The 26,184-nt window shown below is 38.3% G+C and overlaps 1 protein-coding gene across 4 annotated transcripts in view; it reads right to left on the bottom strand.

The window, feature by feature from the left end:
- The window catches only part of LOC149557336 (prolyl 4-hydroxylase 1-like), a 255,775-nt gene that overhangs the window by 13,355 nt on the left and 216,236 nt on the right, over positions 1-26,184 (bottom strand). For all 4 annotated transcript variants that reach the window (XM_089832008.1, XM_089832009.1, XM_089832010.1 and 1 more), the window contains 3 exons: positions 24,797-24,867; positions 24,604-24,655; positions 24,384-24,470 (listed from right to left, as the gene is read on the bottom strand). In XM_089832008.1, coding sequence (XP_089688134.1) covers positions 24,384-24,470; positions 24,604-24,655; positions 24,797-24,867 — 210 coding nt within the window. The remainder of the gene's footprint in view (positions 1-24,383; positions 24,471-24,603; positions 24,656-24,796; positions 24,868-26,184) is intronic.

Below are 26,184 nucleotides of genomic sequence, written 5' to 3'. Positions count from 1 at the left end.
GAATCCTCATGGTGTAGCTTTTGCAATAAGCTGGACAACTTATTATGATGTGACTTTTCATAATGTTTTACTATTTTATTTAAGTCACTTATTATTGAAATCAATTAAAATAAAGTCATCCCTTTTAATATCTAATTTATTTGGATAAGTTTTCATCCAACTTTTCTTCAATCGACTGAAGGTTTGTGTCCTTCGCAATTCGGCTAATGCATAGCATCATACAAATTCATCAATTGCAATCATGATTTAAACATGTCCAATGCATTGCAAACCCCTCTTTTTATAATGATTTAATGAACCTCCAAAATCCTCATGGTATAGCTTCTACAATAAGCTTGGTGACTTATTATAATGTGACTTTAAAAATGTTTTATTATTTTATTGTAGTCACTCATTATTTAAATCAATTAAAATGAAGTTAATACCTAATTATTTTGTATAGCTTTAAAATAATTTATTCTTTTAGCACGTGAATTGGATCAGAGTAGTGCAGCATTAGCATGGTAGTTCTTTTCAGAGATTCCTTTGGCACCTTGGGATCACATTGGTCTGCAGACCAATTCAGTAAGTACTTGTGTTGGCATTGCTTCAGGACAAGCAATCTTTTTGAAGGAAGGACTATAATGTCCCCATTTACAGGTTTTCTTGTACAGTAGTTCACACTAACTTTCTAGTGTGTGTTAGCTTGATCAAAGGGGCTATTTGGTCCTATCAATTATAGATGATTTAGTAGAGTTTACTGACAATTTCAAATAATATTTTTGGCTTTTGATGTGGTCTCCACAACTTCGGAGTGGTGTATTTTTAGTAAGTCACCCAGTTGGATTCAATCATCATTCACAGAAATAAGCTCAGATTTTCAATTCACATGGTCTGCAATGGCAATAACCAGGCCTAGTTGTAGCAAGAGACAAGCATCCATTTTCTTTACACCTCCATTGTTTCAAATTTACCTCCTTTATACTCGATGTGGGAAGGATTTGGTATCGTTTTGGGAGTCAATTTAAATTCAGTATTGTTGTGTATTAGCTTATACAGTTTTGGTCATTCAAACTATTAGACTCGAATCTGTGCATGATTTTGAAGGGACGTGTGTTCGGCAAATAAGAGGTTAGACCTTGCTAATTAAAAATTGCTATAACTCGAGTTATTTAATGGAAAATTTGTGCAATATATCTGCTGTTCACCAATAGATATTTCAAGCATTATTATGATACAATTAAACAATTCTCACAAAAACAATCTACATATCAAATCACCCATACTTATGCAATAAACAACATCATTACATCTGCAGATCTGAAATGTGCATTCAAACCTGCAAGCAAACTGACTGATTAAATTATATAGTGTAAAATCTGAAAAAAAAAAAAAAAAAAGGGTAAGTCTTACACTATTATGAATGTATATAGTACATACTGTTACAGGAATATTAAAGATTCTAAACCTGTTACATGTATTGTAACCAGTGTTTCAGGACCCTACGAGTCCTGTTCCAAGTCAGGGCTCAAAACCTGCGAGTCCTAGTAAGACTCAACGAGTCCCAAGCTGAATCAGGGCTCCAGAGTTTTCTGGCTTCTAGACTCAGACGTGACTGAGTCCTGCAGAGTCCTACCAGACTCACAGAGTCCATGGACTCTCCTCACTCTGTGAGTCTAATGACCAAGACTCTATTGCCAACTGAGCCATAAAGTAAAAAATAAACATTTATTAATTGCTTTTGGGGCTTATATGATAATATTGCACGAGCAAGTCCCAAAAATTTTTGATGGGGATTCCCAATAAGGCAACCAACAAGTAGTAAAAATGTTTTGCAAGAAGCAGGTAGAAAACATAACAAGTTGTCTATGAAGCAGAAACAGATAGGATTTCACTAAAAAATTTGCCAAAAGAATAGTATCATATCACAGACTGTAATAACTAGGTCCTGGAACAAGGTATTAAAAATTTAAAACAGTGCTATCAAATTTGAAAGCATTGAAAATTTGCAACAAATAAAATGCATTCCTTTTAAAGAAATGGATATCTCCAGAACAATAAAAGAACAGTTTAAATCTAAGTAACATGATATGTAGAATTTCATCCATTAGATTCAATTTTTAGTGAATTTTTACCCTTTCTGAAATTCACCCGAATTTCATGATATTTAATATAATAGGTTATTTAATATAATATTATTTTATTTTAAAATGATATTGAGTTATTTAGTTAAATTATTTAGCAATATTAAACTATTTTGACAATTTTGTTGATATATTACTCATGGTTTGCAAACTCTCTGAGTACTCCTTAAGTTGCCAAGTACTCTATTTTTTTGTTGGGCAAGTACTCACAAGTTTAATTCTCACCGTTTTATAGACAAATTTGTTAAATTTCTAACAGTGATATTCATACTGGTCTGAGTGTGCAGAAAACACGTTACTCTTCTCTCCTTGTATACCATTCTAAGGCATTAAATACATTTCACTTGACAAATAGGATGGGCAGCAATCCTTGGCAATAACCTTGTCATGCACTAACTATTACTATTTAGTTAGTTAATACATTTGTTATCTCCTATTGAGCCTCAATTTCTATAAATGAATGAAGTGTGGGCCGACCTAGAGAGGGTCATGTCCCTTTAAGGGACATGCCCTTTGGTCATGGTATAAGAGGTAGGTGTGATTGAAGTTTAAGGACACACAACACATTGAAGTCTGCTCCTTAAATCAATACTACCCTAAGACGAATTGCAGGAATTATAAGCATTTCCAGAATTATATTATTTCATTCAAACAAGACTGTTTATTGAAGATTATCTACAGCAGACTAAGAAAGGTACAATCTAAGTTTGATTCACTTTAGAATTTGCAAAAACTTTACAAAACTAAGGTACTGATTCGTCCCCAGATCAGCTGGATTTGGAGGCGAATACAAATACATAAAGGTTCTGGATGCGTTTGGATGCCCTACGAATGCTGGCCAGGAGCCAGCCACAGGCCTTTGGATACATCTAGAAGCCAAAAACTGGCTTCCAGAGGCCTGTGGCTGGCTTCCAGCCAGCATCCACAGGGCATCTGGACGCATCCAAAGGAATCCAAACCAATTGAATTGCTTGTGAGTACTCATGGAAGGCACAAATCTAGACAGTGTTCAAAAATGTTTCTGAATGGGACCTAATCCTAATACTAATTGGTCTGCTTCACTTGGCTTTGCTTTGATTTGTGATGACATCTCACTAGTTAACCAATAATCATCATATCTTCACAAAGATTTGTATGCACCAGAATCAGAAGATCCTTTTGATGCTTGTGCATGGTAATTATGAAAACAAGTTGGTGATAAAATGTGTGGGACCACATCTTCTGGGATACAGTATGTCTTGAACCAATGTTGCCACCCTTTCTTATGAACATAATTGAAAAAAATAATAAAACTCTGTTCAACTCAATTTCTAAGCATTCGACTACAGAAAATTTATAAGAAAGCAAAATCATAGAGCTTAAATAAGAAGTAAAAAGGTGGCTAATAACCCCATGTAAAAGATACAGTAGTAACCATCAAACAAGAACTATATTTTCTTATGCGAGCAAAAATATTAAAAACACAGAAACCGAAGCAAATGATATTATGCACTTGTCTGACAGTAAAATTGAAATACAAAGGCATAAGATGGCTTGGAATCCATGTGCAATCTACTACAAGACTCCAACAAGAAAAATATATTAAATGCAAGGTTGATGACACAATATTAGGATGACATCATATACTATGGAAAAAGCATCATGTATTTGAATTGAAGGCCATCTTCTTAAATAGTAGACATGAAAATGGGGATGCTTTATTTAGTGTAGTTCTTGAGGAAAGGTCAACTAATTCAAGTTAACAAACATTTTGGCCAATTCAACTTGAAGACCTGATTTGTTTTTGTATATTTATTGCATTTCTGCCAATTCAACTTGAAGACCTGATTTGTTTTTGTATATTTCTTGCATTTCTTTGTGTACACGCACACGCACACGCGCACACACAAACACACACTCACACACACACACATAGATAGACGCTTCCTCCCGCATCCACATCCAGAAAAAAATTCCTTGCATCCCCTATCTGCTTCCGAATCAATAACTTAGGACACAAAAAACAATGGGCAAATATGATGATGTAGGTAAAATGCTGGTTAAAATGTGTTTTTCACATGTTGCTTTTGCTATAAAACCATGTATTCTCTCTTTCAAGATGTCAATTTTAAATTTAATAGACTTTCTAATTGAATTTTACAAAACAAATATGTTTCTTTATGAGATTTAAATTTTTAGTTCTTTCTAACTACCAAGTTTTTGTCAAGTTTTCTCAGAGTTTTTGCCAAGTTGAAAATATTCGGCTTACCAAGTACTCTCCAAGTTTGAGTCGGCAAACTATGATATCACTAATATTTAAAAATACATAAATATATATAATATCTATACATGCATGCATGCATGAATATATATATATATATATATATATATATATATATATATATATATATATATTACTAATGTCATTTTTTTTCGAAACTTTTACCCTTGTCAAATTTCATTCAAACTTTATGATCGACGAACTCAAACTCAAATTCAAACCTTTGGACTTGGGTGTTAAGGTTTGTGAAAGATTGAAAGAAAAAAGTCGATTATACCGATGATTTGAGAAAGTCAAAAGATGATGACATTTGAGCAATTATATACTTGATATATGATTCCAAAAATTCATAATATTCTTTCTTACCTACTAAGAACAAAAAATTTAGAGAAGTCATTAGGAAATAACTTGCATAGTATAAGGACATAATATGAAATATGGTGTTATCGCTTGATAATAATATGCCACTTTTACAGAGCAACCTTGTAGCCCATGTCAAGGGAGAGATAACCAACAATCTTCAACATAAACACAACACTTAACATAATGATAATAAATAACCTATACCTTCTATATAATTTTATCTTAACTTATTTCCCTCAGAAATTTGCAATCATACTTATGTGATCAATGTCAACTTGTGTATGTGTGCAAACTAGCTTTTATTTATCTGAACTATTGTGTCTTCAATGATAATTGACTAAATGATGCATGAAATTTTTTTAAAATTCTTAACAATCTTTGAATTTCCTGGGTTCTGTAATTTGTCAAGTCCTGGCCAAGTCTAGATGTCAAGTCCAAGGCCAAGTCTAGATGTCAAGTCCGAGTCCGAACCCAAAACCAGCTTGTTGAGTCTGAGGTGAGGAGGTGAGTTCGAGTGTTGTAACTATGATTGTAACAGCTCTTTACATGCTTGTATATGAAATTGAGCAGATCATTGATGGATAACTCAGTAGATAAAGCTAGCAACAATATATCTTGACGCACCTTGATGCATAGATAAATTGTTCATCATTTTCTCTTTCTAAGTCTGCTTTCTGTTATGACTCTTTGGCATTGGGATATGTACCAGCCTCTTTATACTTGTGGCAATCACACATTTCAAAACAAATGACTAAACACTTTTCCATTTCAATTTCAGTTTGACTAATTAATGATATCAATGTATACAAGGAATGATACACATTAATTTTTGTGTCATGTATTTCAGTACCACCTTGTGCCCACTAACGAGGTGATCATCAACCATACCTAGTGGCAATTTTGGGGTTGAATCAACAGTTTGGATTTAACTACTAGTTCATTTGTTTATTTAGTACTCTAATCTCTAGGAATACCCTCCTAAGTCTAAGCTATGCTTAAAGTTAGGAGAGGAAACCCAGTCTCATAGAGAAAACCTTAACCCTATAGTGCTATGGTGATGAACCTTTTCACACACTTGTTGACAACCTCGACCTTGTGGGTTGAGTTTGGTTCTAAGAAGAGAAGAAAAAGTTTTGATACCCAACACGTATAATTGTTCTTAGTCAATTAAAATTGTTCATTTTATTATTTAAATACTTCAATATAAATGTGGACTACCTACTGTATTCTTTACCTAAGGATCACAACTCAAGCAAGGTCTATTAGAATGTTGTAATGTTTCTTTAATGGTCATCTTAGTTAGTCTTCAGTTTATTAAGTAATTTCTATTTTTCTTTTTAGTTCACAATTTTTTCATTTAGAAACATTGTCTTTATAAACTGATATCAGAAGCTTTCATCTCGTATGTTTAACACAACAAGATAAGATCGATTTACCAAAACATGTTAATAGAGTGGGTCGATGACTAAATGGTATTTCATAAATTTGACACCTCTTTGTTCTAAAAAACAATTTCAAATTTATTTTTTTGGATTTTTTGAAGCAAAATAAATTGGAGGTATTTTATGAAGATTTTGTGGTCTGTCTTGAAGATTTTTGCTGTAAATTGCAACCTTGATCAAGGGGTTTGATCACCCAATTTCCCGGTTTGAGCAAAAGTCGAATTTTTAGGGTTGCATGCAATTCCATGTGAGTTGCATGTTCTTGCATGTTCCTTGCATGTGCATTTTGTGAGTTGCATGCACATGCATGTTCTTACATGTTGATTGCCTCTGTTGTTTTTTTGTGCAAAGTCTCCTGTTTTGCCACATGAAGATTTCTCTTATGGCCTATCGTTTTTTCCTCCAAATTTTTTTTAAAGTAGTATTACTAAAAGAATCTCAAAAACTATCTACTGGGGTTTTAATAATTTTTTCCTCAAAAATTATCTCCTTTTACTTCTCTGATCCAAGTTTCTTTCATTTTGAAGGATTTTTTACCTCAAAATTTGGTTCTAGTTTTTGTAATTAAAAATTTCACATGGAATTTTATGTTAGGGTTTCTTGTTTTCAGATTTTTTTACCACTTTTCTCCCCAAAAAAATTCTTTGTTAACTTCAAATCATGGTATCTTGCAATCTATTTTGGGGCATTCAGCTCATCTGCAATAGTTTGGAGGGTTTTCCATTTTTTCCTTAAAATCATGGCAGAAGTTCTCAACGTGTCTCTCTCTATAGGGAAGGGAAGTTCTTTTATCCAACATAAGGTTGGACATTTTGTGATGATTTCTGGTCAAAAGTTCTGCAGATTCTAGGAGCCTTAGTAGCAAACTCATCTCAAAGCTAGGCTCCTGTCTCTCATTGTGGAGCATTCTGAAAACAGGGCAGCCTTAATTGTTTTGGACAGATTTTGGCTGCTCTTTAGTCATTGACATTTTGCAGATCTAGGAGGGGTCTCAACAACAATAAAATGTTATGAAGAATGTATGAGCACAAGACATGTGCAGCCTTTCGCAAGATAGTTAGACAATGCCCATTAAGGGAGGGTATTAGAATATTGTAATGTTTTGTTAATGGCCATCTTAGCTAGTCTTCAGTTAATTAAGTAGTTCTATTTTTTAATTTAGTGCATGATAGTTTCTTTCAAATACATTGTCTTTGTAAATCTATATAAGAAGCTTGTATATCCTTCATTTGATTGTACAAGATAACAACAACAATTTACCATAACTAGGTCAAGGTGGGTTACTGAAATATCCCAAACCGGATATTTACTCGATTTTACCTCAAAATATGTTCAAAACTAAACATATGCAATAGTATTACAAAACAGAATAGAAACCAGCAGAAACTCCAACATATATTAAGTCATTCTTTCTTAAAATGATACTTAGGATTCAAGCATATAAAAATGTATTATAGACCCACAATATAAAACCAGAAAAACTCTCATAAAACTCAAACAACGTTATTGCATTATACAACAGCAATACAATAACCAGTACTCGAAATCCAATCTTAAATACAATTTACCAGTCAGATTGGAATATTAATATAAAAACCTATAAGTGCAAATGAAAACTTTGAAGTGATGTATCTCCGGACAATGGGTTTGCAGCCATTGTCTATCGGCACAAGGGGCCACGTCCTCACACTGGCTAAAAGATGAAGCTATCTAATTACTCTCCCAAGAGAGAAACTGAAATCTGAATAATAAAACCAAGCATCCCAAATGAAAGAGTCTCATCTCCTTTTATCCTCATAGTTGTGACTCTTCGACTTCTTGCCTAGCTTTTTGTCTTATCTCTCCTTGTCCTTTTTACCCACTTTGTAATCTTAAATTGACCTTTAATATTTTGAGTTCACTCTCTCCAAGTCAATTTTAATATTATATATGATATGCCTTTAATATTTCTGATGTCCCAAAAAGGGGACGTTACAAATCTCCCCTCCTTGAAATTTCTTGTCCTCAAGCAATCAATACTAAGATCCCATATAAATTTGTAGGTAGCTCTGTAGCCTGATCTGACGACAAGTCCTGCCATACTACGAAGCAAAGAATTGAACTACAATCCATTCATAAACCAGATCCTTGGATCCCATGTTAATCCAAGTACTATCACTGAACCTGAGGGCTATAAAACTATGAATGTCATCATATCCAAACTCAAAACTAAGTAGAACAGCGACCCAACTCTCAACAAGCTATAGATACATACAGCCAACACATGGATCCCAAACGTTGATGGCATAACTAGATAATATGATGAGATAAAAATGTATCCAGAAGCTATGTATACCCCAATAGGCAATGACGACCCGTCATAAATAGATGATGTAGGAAACGAGCTGCTCAAAAGCTGAAATCAACAAGGGCACATAAAAGATAATATTGTCATCATCACTCTGAAGAATCCCTAAATGCATAGGGGTCATGAGAAAGAATGAAGCTGAAAAAGAATTCCCTATGATCAACACATAACTCTCCTGAATCCTCCACCAAGACCTGTTTAACTGCTAAAATAAGAAATCCATCCAACCTATATATAAGTTAGAATTTGGAACCATGTAAAGGCTATAATGTTCTCATTATAAAATAAATCATTTATCAAACTATTGTAACGGGCCGATTGATTTTATGTATCTCAGACCCATTCTTATTTTTGTTTTCGTAGTTTGTGTCGTCGTTAGCTATCTTTGTACACCCTCAGAAAGTTTTCCCCAATGGGTATTTAAGCATGGCTTAGAGGTAGTCTTTAGGTATGCTTTTGGATTATTTTCTCTGTACTAGGAATTCCTGTTGGGATTCTCTGTTGTTCGCCATTTCAGAAGTCAAAGACCTTCCCTATTTGGCTCTTGCAGTTTTAATGGGATTCAACCCTCAACCTATTTCGTCTCCTGTAATACTTTCACTCGGATCTAACAAATCAAAGCACCATCTTTTGGATTATATTGCAGGAATTATTCTGTTCAAGTCTTTAATCTTGCATCTGATCTACTTGTGTCTGTATGAATGAGTTTGCATTCATTGTTGTTCTGTGTGGCATCCAAACATTCCCTTGCAACTCCCTCTTTGCCTATACGGCCTTCACTCTCCCACACATCTTCCCCCACACCCCGTACCTTCCTTGTTTCCTCCCTCCACTCACTATACGGCCTGTTGTACAACCTTCCTGATCATCTCCCCATTCCCCTTCACACTATCTACTCATCCATCCATCACTCAAGCATTCTCCTACAAGCACACCATACGACCCATTCATTCTCCTTCAAGCACACTATACAGCCAAGTAAACCCCCCCTTCAGGCACTACATATGGCCACCTCTGCTGTATGGCTCAACTCCATCAGCCACTGTACGGCCCCTTCTGTGCCACCGTACGACACACCATCTCCCCTTTGCCATATCGTACAGATTACTCTGTATGGCCTTCAATTTGACCATACATTGGCTATTGCCACCCATACATCTTCTCAACACCCTACACTAATTCGTACAAAGTTCATCTGGTATTCCCCAATCACTTGGAGAGGGATTTCTTAATTCGAGAACGAGAATAGAACATTACAAAGGCTGAACGAAATAGGGGCAGCAGTAGTCACTTCACCACACCAATCTTGTGACCAAGGTTCCTTCTTAAGAACTATAGCTTGACCTGAATCTCTGAAGTCAAGGTCATCCTCTTCCTGGAAATCAAGAGGAACTCTCTCCTCTACCTCATAAAGTGGGTTATCAGAAATCCAAATAGCATCTACCTCAAACAAAGGGTTGTCTATAAACTGAAAGTCATCTGAAGTTTTGGAACTTGGTTGCTTGGGGCAACTATCTGAATCATATGTCGAATGAATGCTATCAAGTTCATCAATTACCTCTAGGAAAAATTCCTGCCTCTCTTTAACCTTATGTTCCCTAAAATGATTTCTGCTCCGAATCTGATTTTCTACTTCCAGAGGAGAAAACTGAGTATCAACTGACGAAGTGCAAGGTAGAAGAATCCCCAAAGGAGATGTCCTAGCCCCCAACAAATAACCACAAAGCGGAAACACAACACAAGATAACAACAATGCACAATCTGATACCAAATCACAACTCTTTACTTATAAACTAACTATTTACATGCAATATGCCCAGCTGTAAGGCCTTCCGGGTTGTAGTCAAATACAACAGCAATTACAATAACAGTTCTGCAAGATCCCTCAAGATCCAATCCAAACCCTAGCTAGTCCAAATCCACAACTAGTTAAGAACACCAAGAAGAATCCACACTTGTACCCTCAGGTCCACCAAGTTATTCTTTGATTCTCAAGCCACAACCCTAGCTCTTCTCACAAATGTGCAACTCTATCCCAATCCAGTCATAAACTGCCTCACATGCGGCACTTTGTCTACAGACTCAGGAAAACTCGCCCTTCAGCTACTCTCCAAACTCACTCCTCCGAAATGAATGAATCATTCCATTAATGAATTGCCAAAAGACTCCACAAGACCCCCTACTTATACCCAACTAAACCACAAGTCGGCCTAACAATTACAAATTAAATAAACCCCTTGCATTAAATGAATATTTAAGCCACAAGTCGTCTCACAACACTAAATTAAATACCCATACAAACCCATACAAAGTTCACAAACAACTCGGCACCCACAGGGACCAAGACCAATAGAGTGTCAACAAAACCAAGCTGAGCACCAATAAATTCCTAAGAATCACCAAGCTCGCAATGCAAACTGAGCACTACAGACCATGTCGAGCTCCATAGACCATGCTGAGCTCTCAAAGCATGCCAAGCACCAATCAAAGAACTTTCCAAAGCAACTACGAAGCCTCCTCCCATCAACTCCAAAGTAGTCACTGAGAAAACCCAAGATGCTCCTGCAGCGAACTCCCCAAGTAAATAGAAAAGTGTGTCCCACACTTTGATGCCCAAAGAAAGATCAACAACCATCTTCATCTTCACCAAAGGCTTCCACTCCAACAGGGACAAGAAAACCAATCTGTAAATCATCCACATCTCCATCATTTTGTCAAACACCAGAATCTCAACCATCCAATCAACATGCTTAATCCCAAAAACAAACTAAACATAATGCTTCATCAACAAATCCTCATCCACAGCAGCAACTAGTGAATCCACACCAGTAGCAACAAACTCCACCTCAACAGTAATATGTAGATCTCCATTAGCACATGCCAAACTCACAACACCAACAATCTCAATTGCTCACAACAAGATGCTCTGCAACATACAACTCATCACCAACAGCAACCAAATCATCCACAACCAAGTGCTCTGCAATCTCCATGTCAGACTCAACCAACTGATCATGAAAACCAATCTCCATCCTAGCATTAACAAGGTTAGGAATATCCTCAACAACAGCCTCAAGTTGCTCTATAGGTTCTGTATCAGACTCCACAAACTAATCAACAAAACCAACCTCTTCCACCTAGACCTTGCCATGCCATCTTCTCTCATGAACAAGTCTCTTAGCCGGCAAGACAACTCTCTTCCAGATCGGTAGACTCCAACTCCATAAACATCCATGGAATGTCTTCCTCACCTCGTCCTTAACTCGATCAGCCAAGCTAGCTTCAAACCAAGCAAACATCTCACAAACCCTCCTCTCCACCACATTCGAAGGTCTAATCATCTCAAAGCCATCTTCCACGATCTTCGTAAACCCTCTACAACAAATCCTTCCCACGCTCCTTGTGATAAACTCGAATTGTTTGCAAGTCAAATCGCAACTTGCCACCTCACATGAACAATCAGGAACCAAATCACAAGTCCAGGAACACAGATTTGCAATACAAACTCCTTGCAATCATGCCTCAACAAGATCTACCTTCCATCTTTGCATCCATTGATCCATCTATAAGCCCTCTATAATTCGCAAGTCAACCACGATCTTCCACCTCGCAAACAAGAGATCTAGGACTCCAGAAAGAAAATTCACCACCAGATCAAGATCTTCGTAGATCTAATTATCTCAACCCAAATCTTGGTGCAAACTACCACAACTTCAGTGATCTATCTACACACTCAGGAACAACCTTGCTCTAATACCACATAACATAGTGCAAGGTAGGAGAATCCCCAAAAGAGATGTCCTAGCCCCCAACAAATAACCAGACAGCGGAAACACAACACAAGATAACAACAATGCACAATCTGATTCCAAATCACAATTCTTTATTTATAAAATAATTGGTTACATGCAATATGCCTGACTGTAAGGCCTTCTATGTTACGACCAAATACAACAGCAATTACAATAATAGTTCTGCAAGATCCCTCGAGATCCAATTCAAACCCTAGCTAGTCTAGATCCACAACTAATTATGAACACCAAGAAAAATCCACACTTGTACCCTCAAGTCCACTAACCTATTCTTTGGTTCTCAAGCCGCAACCCTAGCTCTTCTCACAAATGTGCAACTCTATCCCAATTCTATCGTAAACTACCTCACATTCGGTGCTCTATCTACAGACTTGGGAAAACTGGCCCTTCAGCTACTCTCTTGACTCACTCCTCCGAAATGAATGAATCACTCCATTAATGAATTGCCAAAAGACTCCACAAGACCCCCTACTTATGACAACTAAGCCACAAGTCGGCCTAGCAATTACAAGTTTAAATAAACCCCCTGCATTAAATGCATATTTAAGCCACAAGTCAGCTCACAACACTAAATTAAATACCCATATAGAAATTAAATACCAAAAGCCGGCTCATAGACAATTCAGCACTCACAGAGACCAAGAACAAACTAAGTATCAACAAAACCAAGCCAAGCACCAATAAATTCCTAAGCATCACCAAGCTCGTAGTGCAAACCAAGCACCACAAACCATGCCAAGCTCCCAGACCATGCCGAGCTCTCAGAGCAGGTCTAATAGAGAAAGGGGGACCAAAAACTACAAGATGCCGCACACCAGTCAAAGAACCTTCCAAAGCAACTACAGAACCTCCTCCCATGAACTCTGAAGTAGTCATCGAGAGAACCCAAAATGCTCCTACATCATCAACCAGTGCCTCACAAACATAGTTAAGCTCCTTGTTGAGCTCCTTAATCTCATTCCTTTCTTTATTTGATTGGACGATATAGGATCCAACAACCTTAAGAGTATAATCTCTGTCGGAAAGAAAATGTAAGTAATCTGACTTCATAGGTTAAAGGGTTGTTTTGACCACCTATAGATCAGCAACAAGCCAATCTCCTTTATCTTCCCTTTGTGCCATCCTATAGAGATCCTCAACCATCTTGTGAGTGCTGTCATAATGTACCAAAGATGCCACAACTCTATCTTCGCTAACCTTCAACTGGTTCTTTAAGGTATGCATTTCATGATTGTCATTTTAGAACGGTTCATCGTATTGCAATGTCATCTCAATATGTTCGTCTAATTTTATATCATGGGTATCAAAAATATATGGTTTGTTACAAAGATTCCAACTTGCTATTATCTTGTGTGCAACCGACCTCATGAACCTGCTTGTCAACACTAACCATCAATTCACCAACATAGAAACTTGCACCCAAACTAACATCCTCTACATGATCACTAGAAGGTTGTAAATCAATGCTAGGTGACTGCTCCTCTTTAACAAGAACCTCTATTCGATGATTTTGATATGTTGGAAATTCCTTGTACACATTTTTGCCTTGGTCTTTTGCAAGAAGATCTTGAGCTAATTCAAAATACTTCTTTTTTGCCATATCAGTCTTATTTTGCTGCTCTAGATGAAGACCCAAGTAATCACTAAATGGTAAATCATTCTAAATTTAGGTAGAAATTTTTTGATACTCCTTGTAAATGTTGAGTATTTATGTTCTTATAACTGTTGATTTGGCACCCACGGTCCAAAATATTCAGCTCTTTCTATATCTCTTTTTGTGTCTTCGTGTTTCAGACTGCACCATTTATGTTCATCAAATTCTATACTACCACCTCCAACCTTCTTTACATTAATATTACTTCTTGGCGACAATCTTCCTGTATTTACATGTCTATTGGAATAATTGTGAAATTCTTACTCTAAATTTACTTCTTCACACTTATGATTTTCTAGGGAAGCCATCACCGTAGGCTGTAAACATGAACGGGTTATAACATTTTTTTGGTTTGCTATTGCTTTTTCAAAAAGCTGATTAATGCCATCATTTTGTGTCTTGAGCTTCATCTGCTGATTATTTTGCAGATGTGAAGGTTCTTGAAGCAAACCCAAGTCTTTGAAAATGTTGTTGAAGGATCCATATCCCAATCCTGCCATATGTTCATTATCTGCACCGCTTAGCATTGCATTTGGCAAAAACCTGTAGGATCTCATCTGCTCAGCATTGTTCTACAGATCTCCTCTTGCAAAGACTTGAAGATGGGGATCCATGTATGTTTGTTGTCCACCACCAACATCACTACTTACATATGCTTCATTTGCAACACTTCTTTGTGTTCTTCAGATATCCTTGCAAGTCATAGATTGCAAGCAAGGGGCCTTTATCTCCTCACCATTATTTGGAAAACCTGATTTGGACAGCTCTAATGCACTTGTCCATGTAGGTGGATTGTTCTCCTGCCCATTGTTTATCCTGCTACCACCTACAACCACATTCTTGGTTGGCATACTTAAACCATTGATTCTTGTGGTAACAATTGGAGAGAATATTTGCCTTCCAAAATATTCACCTTGAGCTAGTGTTAGGCTTGAGTTTTCTCTATTTCTATAAGGCCCCAAAGAGACTTTTTGAAAAGGAATACCCAATGGATGTCTTCAATTTGCTTAGAAAATTGTCCTTGTAATGGTTGTTTTAGTCCTAGGAGTGGATACTGCTCAAGGTCAACTACACTTGCATTACGTGGACTATATCCCATTTTATCAAGTGCAAAATTTGGAATTGTCTTCCAATGTGCCTGAGCTTGATATCCTGAGGAATCCACAACCAATTCCTCGTTTTCACTTAGTTGTCTTAGAATAATAGATTTTTGGTCTAAAAAGGTACCACCAACATCATCTCCAAATTCACCTTCTTCAAATTCAGATGAATGAGTTTGCTCATTCCATTCAGATGGACTAGCACTTGAAGCATAGGTTGTTTGTGCCAACAAAAGAACTCATGTGTGCTTGATTTGGATATGAAGCTATATGTCCAACCAAATTTATTGCTTCTCCACCTTTTTCTGTATGTGCAGAACATGGAGCTCCACCTTTGTTACCCTCTTTGACTTCTCGATAATGAACAAGAACAATATTCTCATATTGCTCATCAAGCATCCAGTAACATCATCTCTAGGAGTTCTCATTATCTTCACCCTGAGCATAATATGAATGAAGGACATCAATACTACCAGCTAGGCGTAGTGTGACTAGTTGAACCCTCACGCTAGAATGTATTTTGAGGATACCATTGTTGTGACCCATTCAAACTATTAATATTCCAGCCACGCTTCTCACAAACAACTACAGGTATGTAGTTTGAAACTAACACCTGTTTATAGTTGTTCAAGAGTGTCTGATGTGTACCTCGAACCATATTGCCACACACTAGTTTGATTTAGTAATTTTAAATTATTGTTTAAGCATTCGTTATGAGATTCAAAGGGGATGTTGTTACTTTGTCGATTACCAAACTCCTGCGATTCCACTTGTCTATCTTAGATGCCAACCTAGATGACTGACGGTTCCTATTTGCTTTTGCTATTAAAATCACTATTTTTTTAATACCTCCATGCCAGAGAAGTAGAACTCCTTTGGCTACATTCCATAATCACCAACTATCGGTTACGTTATAGATAGGACATGTTGCAATTTGGTGTTGCTCCTGTACAATTCTCACCTCCTTATTGTCTTAGGTGGACAATACTGACTCCACAAATATTGATGCAACTTCTAAATCTGAAAACCAAGTTTTCGTTTTTTGTCGAGAGCTGCTCCAATCGTGAATTCATATGGCTAAGCAATTGCTCTATATCTAGCCAAAAGTTTGGACTCACGACTAGAAACGACAGTGAGACCTTGATATACACAATCAAAGTGCACCAACACAGTTGACCATTTCTTAGCTTCAGGTCCCTTTCTTCTTTCAGGTTGTAGTATTTGATCCCATCACCTCTTCATGCATTTGGTAAGAGTTGGTGAAACAACAATAGGAGCCAAGAATCATCTGTAAGCAAGAAACACCAGAATAAATTTATTCCACTATTGTTGAAAGAAATATTAAGAGACACCTACGACACGCCATGATTGGCAATACCCAATGAAGATTTCAAAGCACCAGGCTTGATGCAATATTAGAGTTTCAACTATATCGTTATTTCTCCTGGGGTCATACCCAATTTTCTCCCCTAGGAGTGACTCATGACCCTAATCACATTCCTTCTACCTACAACAAAGAAATGAGCTGCCCACAACCTCTTATGCCTGTCGTCCAAGCACCAAACTGCTAATAGTGACCTGTACGTGCCCAATAACTCTAGAGAGTTCAATCACCAATTCTGCTACCTCTCATCGAGCTTCAACAATCTATAAATCGATGCATCAACTCAACTCTTATTTTTGAGCCTATGGTCCAAGCCTGCATCAGCCAATACAACAGCATGATGGTTTAAGATAGTTCCATATTTCAAAAACATTAATCTCCAATGTTTAGTCGTTCCCCTTCCAGCAAATAAGCTCTTTGTGCAGAAGGACGAGCAGCAATATTAACTAAAAAACTTTGTTTTCTCTAACTCAAATCAAAAAATTTAAAAGTGTAAATATTTGTCTCAAATAAAATTTCTGATGAATCCCTTGCCAACATATATCACAGTGTTCACACCAAGGTTGCTTCAAAAATAAATAATCTTTTCAGGCTGACTACTAAATTCTTTCTTTATGAATAGACTTCAGAGGATGGCAAAATGTTTTGGCTCTAATACCACTGAATTATCCCAAACCAGATATTTACTCAATCTTACCTCAAAATATGTTCAGAACTAAAGATATGCAGTAGTATTACAAAACAAAATAGAAACCAACAGAAACTCCACCATATATTAAGTCGTTCTTTCTCAAAATGATACCCAGGATCCAAGCATATAAAAATGCATTATAGACCCACAATATAAAACCAAAAAAACTCTCATAAAACTCCTTAAACAACATTATTGCATTATACAACAATAATACAATAACCAATACTAGAAATCCAATCTTAAATACACTTTAATAGTCAGATTAGAATACTAATATAAGAACCTGTAAGTGCAAACGAAACACCTGAAGTGATGTCTCCCCGAACAATGGGTTTGTGTCCACTGTCTATTGGCACAAGGGGCTACGTCCTCACATTAGCTAAGAGCTGAAGCTTTCCGATTATGCTCCCAAGAAAGAAACTGAAATCTGAATAATAAGACCAAGAATCCAAACTGAAAGAGTCCCATCTCCTTTTATCCTCACAACTGAGACTCTACGACTTCCCTCCTAGCTTTTCGTCTTATCTCTCCTTGTTCTTTTTGCCCACTCTGTAATACTAAATTGACCTTTAATATTTTGACTCCACGCTCTCAAAGTCAATTTTAATATTATATATAATTTTCCTTTAATATTTCTAATGTCCCAAAAAGGGGACTGTTTACCGCATAGATTAATTAAGTAATGCACACAGACAATGAACAGTAGCAGAACTCCTTAGATTATATTCGCATATGCCAAACATTACATTATGCTTGATAAGATGAATCATGATTTACAATGATCCTAGACGGGATATAAATACTATCCGCTGAACCTTCCCAAAGAAGTCCGTCGGCCACAACATTATGTCCGCTACAAACTATTTACCCGTCGGCTACAGAATACAGAAACACCGACGACAATCACCCCGTTGGCTACAAAAACACCGACGACAATCACTCCGTCGACTACAAAAACACCGATGACAATCACCCCGTCGGCTATAGAAACACCGACAACAATCACTCCGTCGGCTACAAAAACACTGACGACAATTCAGTCGGCTGACACCATCCCCCCCAAAAAGAAAACGTCATCTCCAGACGACAATTACAAAATATCTGAGACAAATTAACAAACAAAATACACTAACAGAGTGATTACAACAAGAAAAATCTGCTTCTGTCACATCACTTCCACATTCATCCCGTTACATCTATAGCCTCTACTAACACAATACTGTCTCCTCAAGCTGACCTTGATAGCCACCCGTGCTGCTTTCTCTGCTTCCAACATTGGGTCCACTGAGCTAAGTGTCGCTGCACTGCCTTCTGGATGACCACTCCTCCCGAGCTCTCTATGCCTCCACCAAGACAGCCTCTCGGCCAACACCTACTCCCAGTGCCTCTGGTACACAGACACTCTATGCCTGTAGCAGCTTCAAGTCTTCCCAACTGGTCACACTTCCCACGACTGATATCTGCAACGAATGGGGGTCCAGGGGACAACGCAAAAATGCACGGAACAGACTATTTTTGAAACTCACACAAAAATGCATGGAATAGACTATTTCTGACATTTTCTGTCAATTCCACACTCTTTCTGGCAACCACTGATGCTTCCCCTTCCCTTTGGCATCATCTATTACTGATTTTGAACAATTTCAAATTGTCGTCGTTTTTTTTTTTTTTTTTTTTAGCTCCACTTTTGACTGCTTCCATCTGTCTTCTCATGCGGCTTCCAGGCTTACACACACCTCTTTCCTCCTCCTATACTCCAATCCTCCGACGCCTCCAACTAAAATTTTCCAATCCTCCACACACCTTACTCACACCTGGCACTTCGAATCTCAGTTGAACAATCAAACAACCTGAGTTCAACAATCTGTCGCCTGCAACCTGAACAATTTGGCGCATAACAACATGACTTCAAATCTTCACAAAGTCACCACCAATTTCTCTCACAGCCATCATTTTCAACAATCCGCAGCCTGGAGTACAACAATAATAGAGCAAATCTTCCAAAAGCCGCCAAAATTTCTCTTACCTCATCCTTTCTTGACTAAAATAAGTTCTTTCTTTCCACCTGACACGCGAAATCTTTCCCCTGACGAAGATGCCTCGCACGCATCAGAAACGGCTGATGCTGATGGAGTTTACTCCGAGGCCAAATATATCCGCGGGCACAACATCATGCGCAACAAAGATGTCTCTGACTCTTTGCAGACATGGACTGTAACGGAAGGCTAAAAACGGGCGTCGCCGGTTACATCAAGCAACGGATTTCCAACTTCAACACATTTGGTTTTAACCATTCTCACCTTAGACATTAGAATCTGGTGGTCTTTCCTAAAACTGGAGGACTGTCTTCTTTGGTGCGGGACCACAAATAGCAGATAGGAATTGTGATGTCCAGCAGCGTCTGATGCAAGGAAACCCTTATCCGCCCGCGAAAGACTGTTCGCCGTTGATACAGATGAATTGAAACTTACCGTGGCAGATAAAACTGGAGGTTTGAGACAATCCCGCGAGGAAAAAGCTTCCACGGTTTGCCTTCCGCAGAGAGTCTGTCGGCAGAGAGTTGGCCGTGGAGCAATCTCCCGCGAAGATGTGCCCGCGGGCCATCTCCCGCGGAGAGTTACTCGCGGAAAAATCTCCCGCGGACATGTGCCCGTGGGGCATCTCCCGCGGAGAGTTGCCCACGGCCTACTCAAAAATTTTTTTTTTTTTTTTGGTTCAATGTTTTTTCTGTTTTTTATTATTTTTTTTTTTTCAATCTTTTTTTTCTCTCAAAAAAAATGAACAGTGCCTCAATTTTGCCTCCAGGCATCGCCATTTTGCAACGATGACGACGAGGGAATCCTCTGATCATTCTGCGACAGTGACGACGACGACATCTTCCTGGCACGGTAAGATCCATTGACTGCGTGAGGTACCTCTTGCCCGTCCAACGTCCCCAACTTTATCACTCGATTGTCGCCGACCTCCCCAATCTAATATGGTCCAACCAATCTTGCCTTAAACCTTTTCTATTTGATTTCATTCCGACCGTCGTACTTGGGTACCAACTACCTCGGTTGAAACCTGTTGAGTTTTTCATGCCACGCCTTATGTTTGTTTTGTGTCACCTCCGTCGCCCACTGTGCCTTTTGTCGTCACGCATCTAGCTTATTTCCTTGCCATCAGCACCCTTCAACCAATTTTATGGTGCGATGCATTCTTTTCTTCTTGTGCGGTCCATTCACCATGTACCGGACGGTGGAATTTTTCTTTTTTCTGGGTTTGTATTGTATATCCTTCCCTTCTTCAGTCGTAACCCCCTTTGCTTCATCCGCTTCTTTGTATTCCTTCGAACATTCATTTTCCTCTATTTTCTCACCTTCATCGACCCTTAACATATTACAACTCGAAAAGAGTTCGTAGTCTTCTATTTGCCAGTGGTAAAGGCCATTCATCAAGTCTAGGTCATCATCATTCGATCCTCCTTCTAGTGTCAATACTCCTCCTTCGTCCGGTTTCATTCTCCTCTTTCCTTCGTCGTCACTTTCGCCTTCACTTTCTGAATCTGACAATGCTACCTCCTCACCTACCATTTGTGTGTGCAAGTCAATTATGAATCTTTTGCCTCCATGCTCCATTGATAGAGTATTTCGTTTCCAATCATGTTTTGCTTTTGCTTGCACCAACCAAGTCCGTCCTAGAATAGCATCATATCCTTTTCTTTTCAATGGAATGACCACGAAGTCCAATAAAAATGGTTGTGTTCCAATAGTTACCAATTGCACCCTTAAGGTTCCCAAGGGTTTGATCCCGTGTTGGTCTGTCGTGAGTAACTGGAATGTAGGTGGCCACAGCGTCGGCTTTCCCAACTTCTATTAAGTATCCTCCGGCAACACATTCATGCCGGACCCTCCGTCGACAATTGTGTCTGTCAAAACATTTCCCAAAATCCCCATCTCAACGACCGCCGAATGTCTTCTCGTCGTGAGCGCCAGAAGCATTGGGTTTGTTGCCGTCGTTGGACTACTGTCCCTTCCTGTGTCCTCCATTGCTTTCGAAAATGGTGTATGATTCAGAATGGTCGTCCGTAACTGGGGCATTGTGAGGTCACTTATCTTGACCGGTATCTCCGTTTGTAAGATCTGTCGTACAATGTTTTGTTCCGCGAAGTTCCTTGCCAAGGTGTCGGTGATGTCCTTCAACTGAGATGTCTCCGCCGACGATGCCTTTCCAATTTCCGCCTGTGCTTCCCCAAATTTCCTCTTTTCTTCCGTCGGATCCTGGTACTCTTTTGCTTGCCTCCGCATAATTTCCAAAACCTCTTCTTCATCCGTCTGGACGGTGATCAGATTCACTCTAGACTTCGGGCACTTGGCATCTTCATGATCGCCGGGTCCACACCATCTACATAATAATTATGGTGTGTTCGCCGTTGTACAGTCCCGCGCAAAATGACCCCACAAATTACATGCTCGGCATTGAACAATCGGCTGTCTGTTTGCATCATTCTGGATTCGACTTTGGCTTCCATTATTATTGTTATTGTCTTGCCCTCTGCTATTATTCCTATACCCACCCGAAGTGGCACCATCAATGTTTGCATTTTCGTTCCCTCCTGATGTGGAAACTGCCTGTGTAAAAAGCACTTGTGGAGATCCTCTTGTCTTCATGTTAAAGGGGCACTCCTTTGTCGAATGGCCCATAATCTGACAAATGTCACAGAATTGGTTCTTTGGACAGGATCCTTTAGTGTGACCATCGGTGTTACACTTCGTGCACCACAGCTCACTGTCTTTTGGCTCCTTCTGCATATTTTTAAACTCCTTCATCATGCGGATCATGTCCTTCTGTAGGGCACGGACCTGCTTGCTACTACCTTCATCGTCGCTGCTATCTTCTCTGGCAGGCTCGTCATCATCAGAATCAGATGAGCTAGTGTTCTTCTTCTTTGTTTTCTGCTCACTTTCGAGGTCCAATGCTCTGTTATAAGCTTCCGTGTATGACGATGGCGGCACAATTTTCATTTTCTTTCGCAACCTCGAGCGTAGACCTTCCACGAACCATCTTTTCTGAAGTCCGTTTGCTAGCTTACTTTCCATTTTATTTATCAAATCTTTTAATTTCCTAGCGTAAACGCGAACTGTTTCGTTCTTCCCCTGCTTAGTATTGAAGATCTCTGCTACAATTTCATTATCATCCCGCAACAGTTTAAATTTTGCCAGAAACTCCTTTTTAATGTTATCCCAATTGTTTAGCTTTTGTGGATTTGTATCAGTAAACCAATCAATTGCTACACCCCGTAGGGTGGCTGAAAATTGTCTCATCCAGTCATCTTCATCAGTTATCCCATTTGCCTTCCAGATCGTTTCACATGTTTTGCAATGTTGGATGGGATCAGCCATACCATCGCCATCGAACTTCGACAGTTTTTCTTTTGGTCCCACCATCACAATTGATTTTTGTAAACAGGCACTGCTCGGTCCTGCAACACTGGCGGTGTTCACTCCCACACCGTGGCTTTGCACTCCCACACCGGCGATCTGCACTCCCGCACCAGTAGACCGTTCTCCCACACCGACGAACTACACTCCCGCACCGGCAGTTTGCTCTCCCCCACCGGCGGACTGCTCTCCTACACCGGCGGATTGCACTCCAACACCGGCGGTCTGCACTTCAACACCGACGGTCTGCACTCCAACACCAGCGGTCTCAACAGCTGCGAACCTTGGTGAAAAAAAAGGATCTTCTGAAGTTGTCTCCCGCGGAAGTGTATCTTGGACGAAGAGGTCACTTTACGCTCATGCTCCCTCGACACTCCGAGCTGTGCGAGTCGATGCTCTTCCATCTGAATTCTCTTCCCTTGGCGAACACAAATTCAAGAACTCCTCCTGTGCTTCTTCCACCAACTCCACCCGTTGTCGAGTCTCCTCCAACAATTCCTCTGCGCTCCTGTTTCTGTTGGCAATCTTCTTGAATCTCCTTCTGCGCTCTACCTGCTGTGCCAGAATTAAATGTTCTTGTGCAATACGGATTCCATCTTTTCCCTTGGCCTTATTTCGATCCTTGTTAAGCTGATTTGGCATTAATCTTTATTCCTCCCACCTTCCAGGTTCATAGGGCAACGGCACCAAATGTTTACCGCATAGATTAATTAAGTAATGCACACAGACAATGAACAGCAGCAGAACTCCTTAGATTATATTCGCATATGCCAGACATTACATTATGCTTGATAAGATGAATCATGATTTACAATGATCCCAGACAAGATATAAATACTATCCGCCGAACCTTCCCGAAGAAGTCTGTTGATCACAATATTATGTCCGCTACAAACTATTTACCTGTCGGCAATAGAATACAGAAACACTGACAACAATCACCCCGTCGGCTACAGAAACACCGATGACAATCACCCCGTCGGCTACAGAAACACCGACGACAATCACCCCGTCGGCTACAAAAACACCAACGACAATTTAGTCGGCTGACATGTCCTCACATTAGCTGAAAGCTGAAGCTTTTCGATTATGTTCCCAAGAAAGAAACTGAAATCTGAATAATAAGACCAAGAATCCCAAATGAAAGAGTCCCATCTCCTTTTATCCTCACAACTATGACTCTTCGACTTCCCTCCTAGCTTTTCGTCTTATCTCTCCTTGTTCTTTTTGCCCACTATGTAATACTAAATTGACCTTTAATATTTTGACTCCACGCTCTCAAAGTCAATTTTAATATTATATATAATTTGCCTTTAATATTTCTAATGTCCCAAAAAGGGGACATTACAATTACCCCTCATGAGAGTCTAGTGAGGTTGTTGGCAGAGTCCCTCACAGGCGTTTGGGGGTAAAGCATCAACAAAAGTCAAGGACAATACCCCTTGCGGAGTCAAGTGTAGCACTCTACTCCATTGTACCCAAATTAAGGCCTTGTGACAATTTTGTCAACATGTTGAGGGTATGCACTAAAAGATAAAATTGTGAAAATAACTATCCAAATGTAGATTAGTTGTTCCCTCTAGCTCACAATGTTTTGGGCAAGTAATTTTCCAAAAACTTGCGCCATCTCATTTCTAAATTCAGTGAGTTGAAGGTCAAGCCAAAAAAAATTGCCATGTGACTACTTAGCAAGCTTTAAATATAAGATTACCGTAATAGCACTTAAAAAAACTAACTTATGAATGTAAATTTCACTTGAAATTACTATCAAATATCACTCCTACCATAGGGAAGTTGGTTTCTCCCCCCTGAAAATCATCACTCAAATACATGAGCATTGTTGCAATTCTTTGACCTTGTTTTATATTGTCCTGCACAATCAAATTTATGTCTTTAGCTAAGATGATTTGTTTGAATCAAAATTAGAAATAAATATTTACTCACTTCTATGGATAATTGAAATTACGAAAAGATAAGTTTATGGAATTTGTATCAGCTTTGTACCTCGTCTGAAAAATAATCATTATGAGGTTTGTAAAATTCACCATTCTTGTATCTGTGTAATTACAATGAAGTTAAAAGAACTAGAAAGAAATCTACATATTGAAACAATGCTAAAAGCTAGACTGAAAAAGACAATATTACAAAAGATTTCAGGTTTATAAGAAAGTAGACAAGATTCAAATGTATTCCATACCGTAGAATCTGCATTAATTCTCCATTTTCAGCTGGTACTTGAGAGTGTACTGAAATTCGTTTTTCAATTGCCTTTCAAAAAACCACATTATTGAAAATATTTCAGTATTTAAACCATTAAAGACCAAGAAACTGTAAACACAAATTTAGGTAAAAATACACTAGCAAGGAATATAAGACATTATTAATGTCAAGCATGCAAGTATATATATTGCTTAAAAATGTTTAATTGGATGAAATAATTCCAATAAAGAAAACATAATAATAACATCAGACTTTAATACTTACTAGGAAAGGACAGACAGACTCAAAAAATTGCAGACTTTTACAATCTTATTAGTCAGAGTAAGCCAAATAGTGATAGGACAACATTAAATTGACCCATTACCAAAATCCAAGGGAATTGAGGACATTATAGACTATCATAACTTGAGAATTGGAATATTGTAAAGGCCATTCCAAGAATTTGGTGTCAATTATGCAAAGCCTTTGTTTGGGCAAACCATGTGAACCTAGTACATATAAAGTCAGCTGATAACTCGGTCATGACTGAGTCTATAGGCAATTTAAATGAGAGAAGCAGCTATATAACCAGCATTGAGTGATGTTTAGACTGCCATGAAGGAGTTCTGATTGAGAAAACCTAACTAAAAGCCAAATGAGGCATATTTATAAACATCTAATGATCAATTCATTTCTTTGCAAGTAAAATGTCATCTAACTAAGTGGAAGTGAAGATATATGCAACAATTAATTTTCTCTTCATTGTATGGGTTCTATTTAGATTACTGGGCTTTGGGCAGCAGGGGGCTGGGGGGGATTTTTGAAATGCTTGGATCAGATATATTGTGCCAAAGTTCCAAGAATCACCCAGAAATTGCCAAAATCGCCGATTTGGCGATTCGATTCAGGCATGTCGATTTTTTTGGAGCCAATGAATTGAATCATCGATTTTTTGCCATGAATCGCCGATTCATGCAAAAAATCCCATGAATCGGCCGAACGGAAAGAAAAAAAGTGAACTCATTTTTTAATTAAAACACGTTTTTTAATCCTCTTTTTGGCCTTTCCTCTTTGTTTTAGCCCTAAGGAGCCTTCTAACTATTTAACATGACCAAAAAAGAGGAAAAGTGTGAAAGAAGAAGAAAAAAGAAAAATCAAAGGTTTGCAACCAGTAAGAAGGAAGAGCACCAAAGAGATCAAAAGTCCATTTGGGGATGCCATAAGATTGCATTGGGAGTATTAAGGAGTCAATAGCAACACTCTCAACTCATTTGCAAGAGGTAAGTGTCAATTTATTTTGGCATGTTAGTGTATTATGCATTTTTTGTTAAACTTTTTTAGCTTTCATTTGCAAATCTTGAATATTTTTTAGTTTTACAAAATTGC

Source organism: Cupressus sempervirens, chromosome 5 (genome assembly GCF_028749045.1).
Source record: "Cupressus sempervirens isolate cs-2001-9-10 chromosome 5, ASM2874904v1, whole genome shotgun sequence".
In the NCBI taxonomy this organism is placed as follows: Eukaryota; Viridiplantae; Streptophyta; class Pinopsida; order Cupressales; family Cupressaceae; genus Cupressus; species Cupressus sempervirens.
Note: the sequence above shows the minus strand (reverse complement) of the source record. Positions and strands in the feature narration are given on the sequence as shown.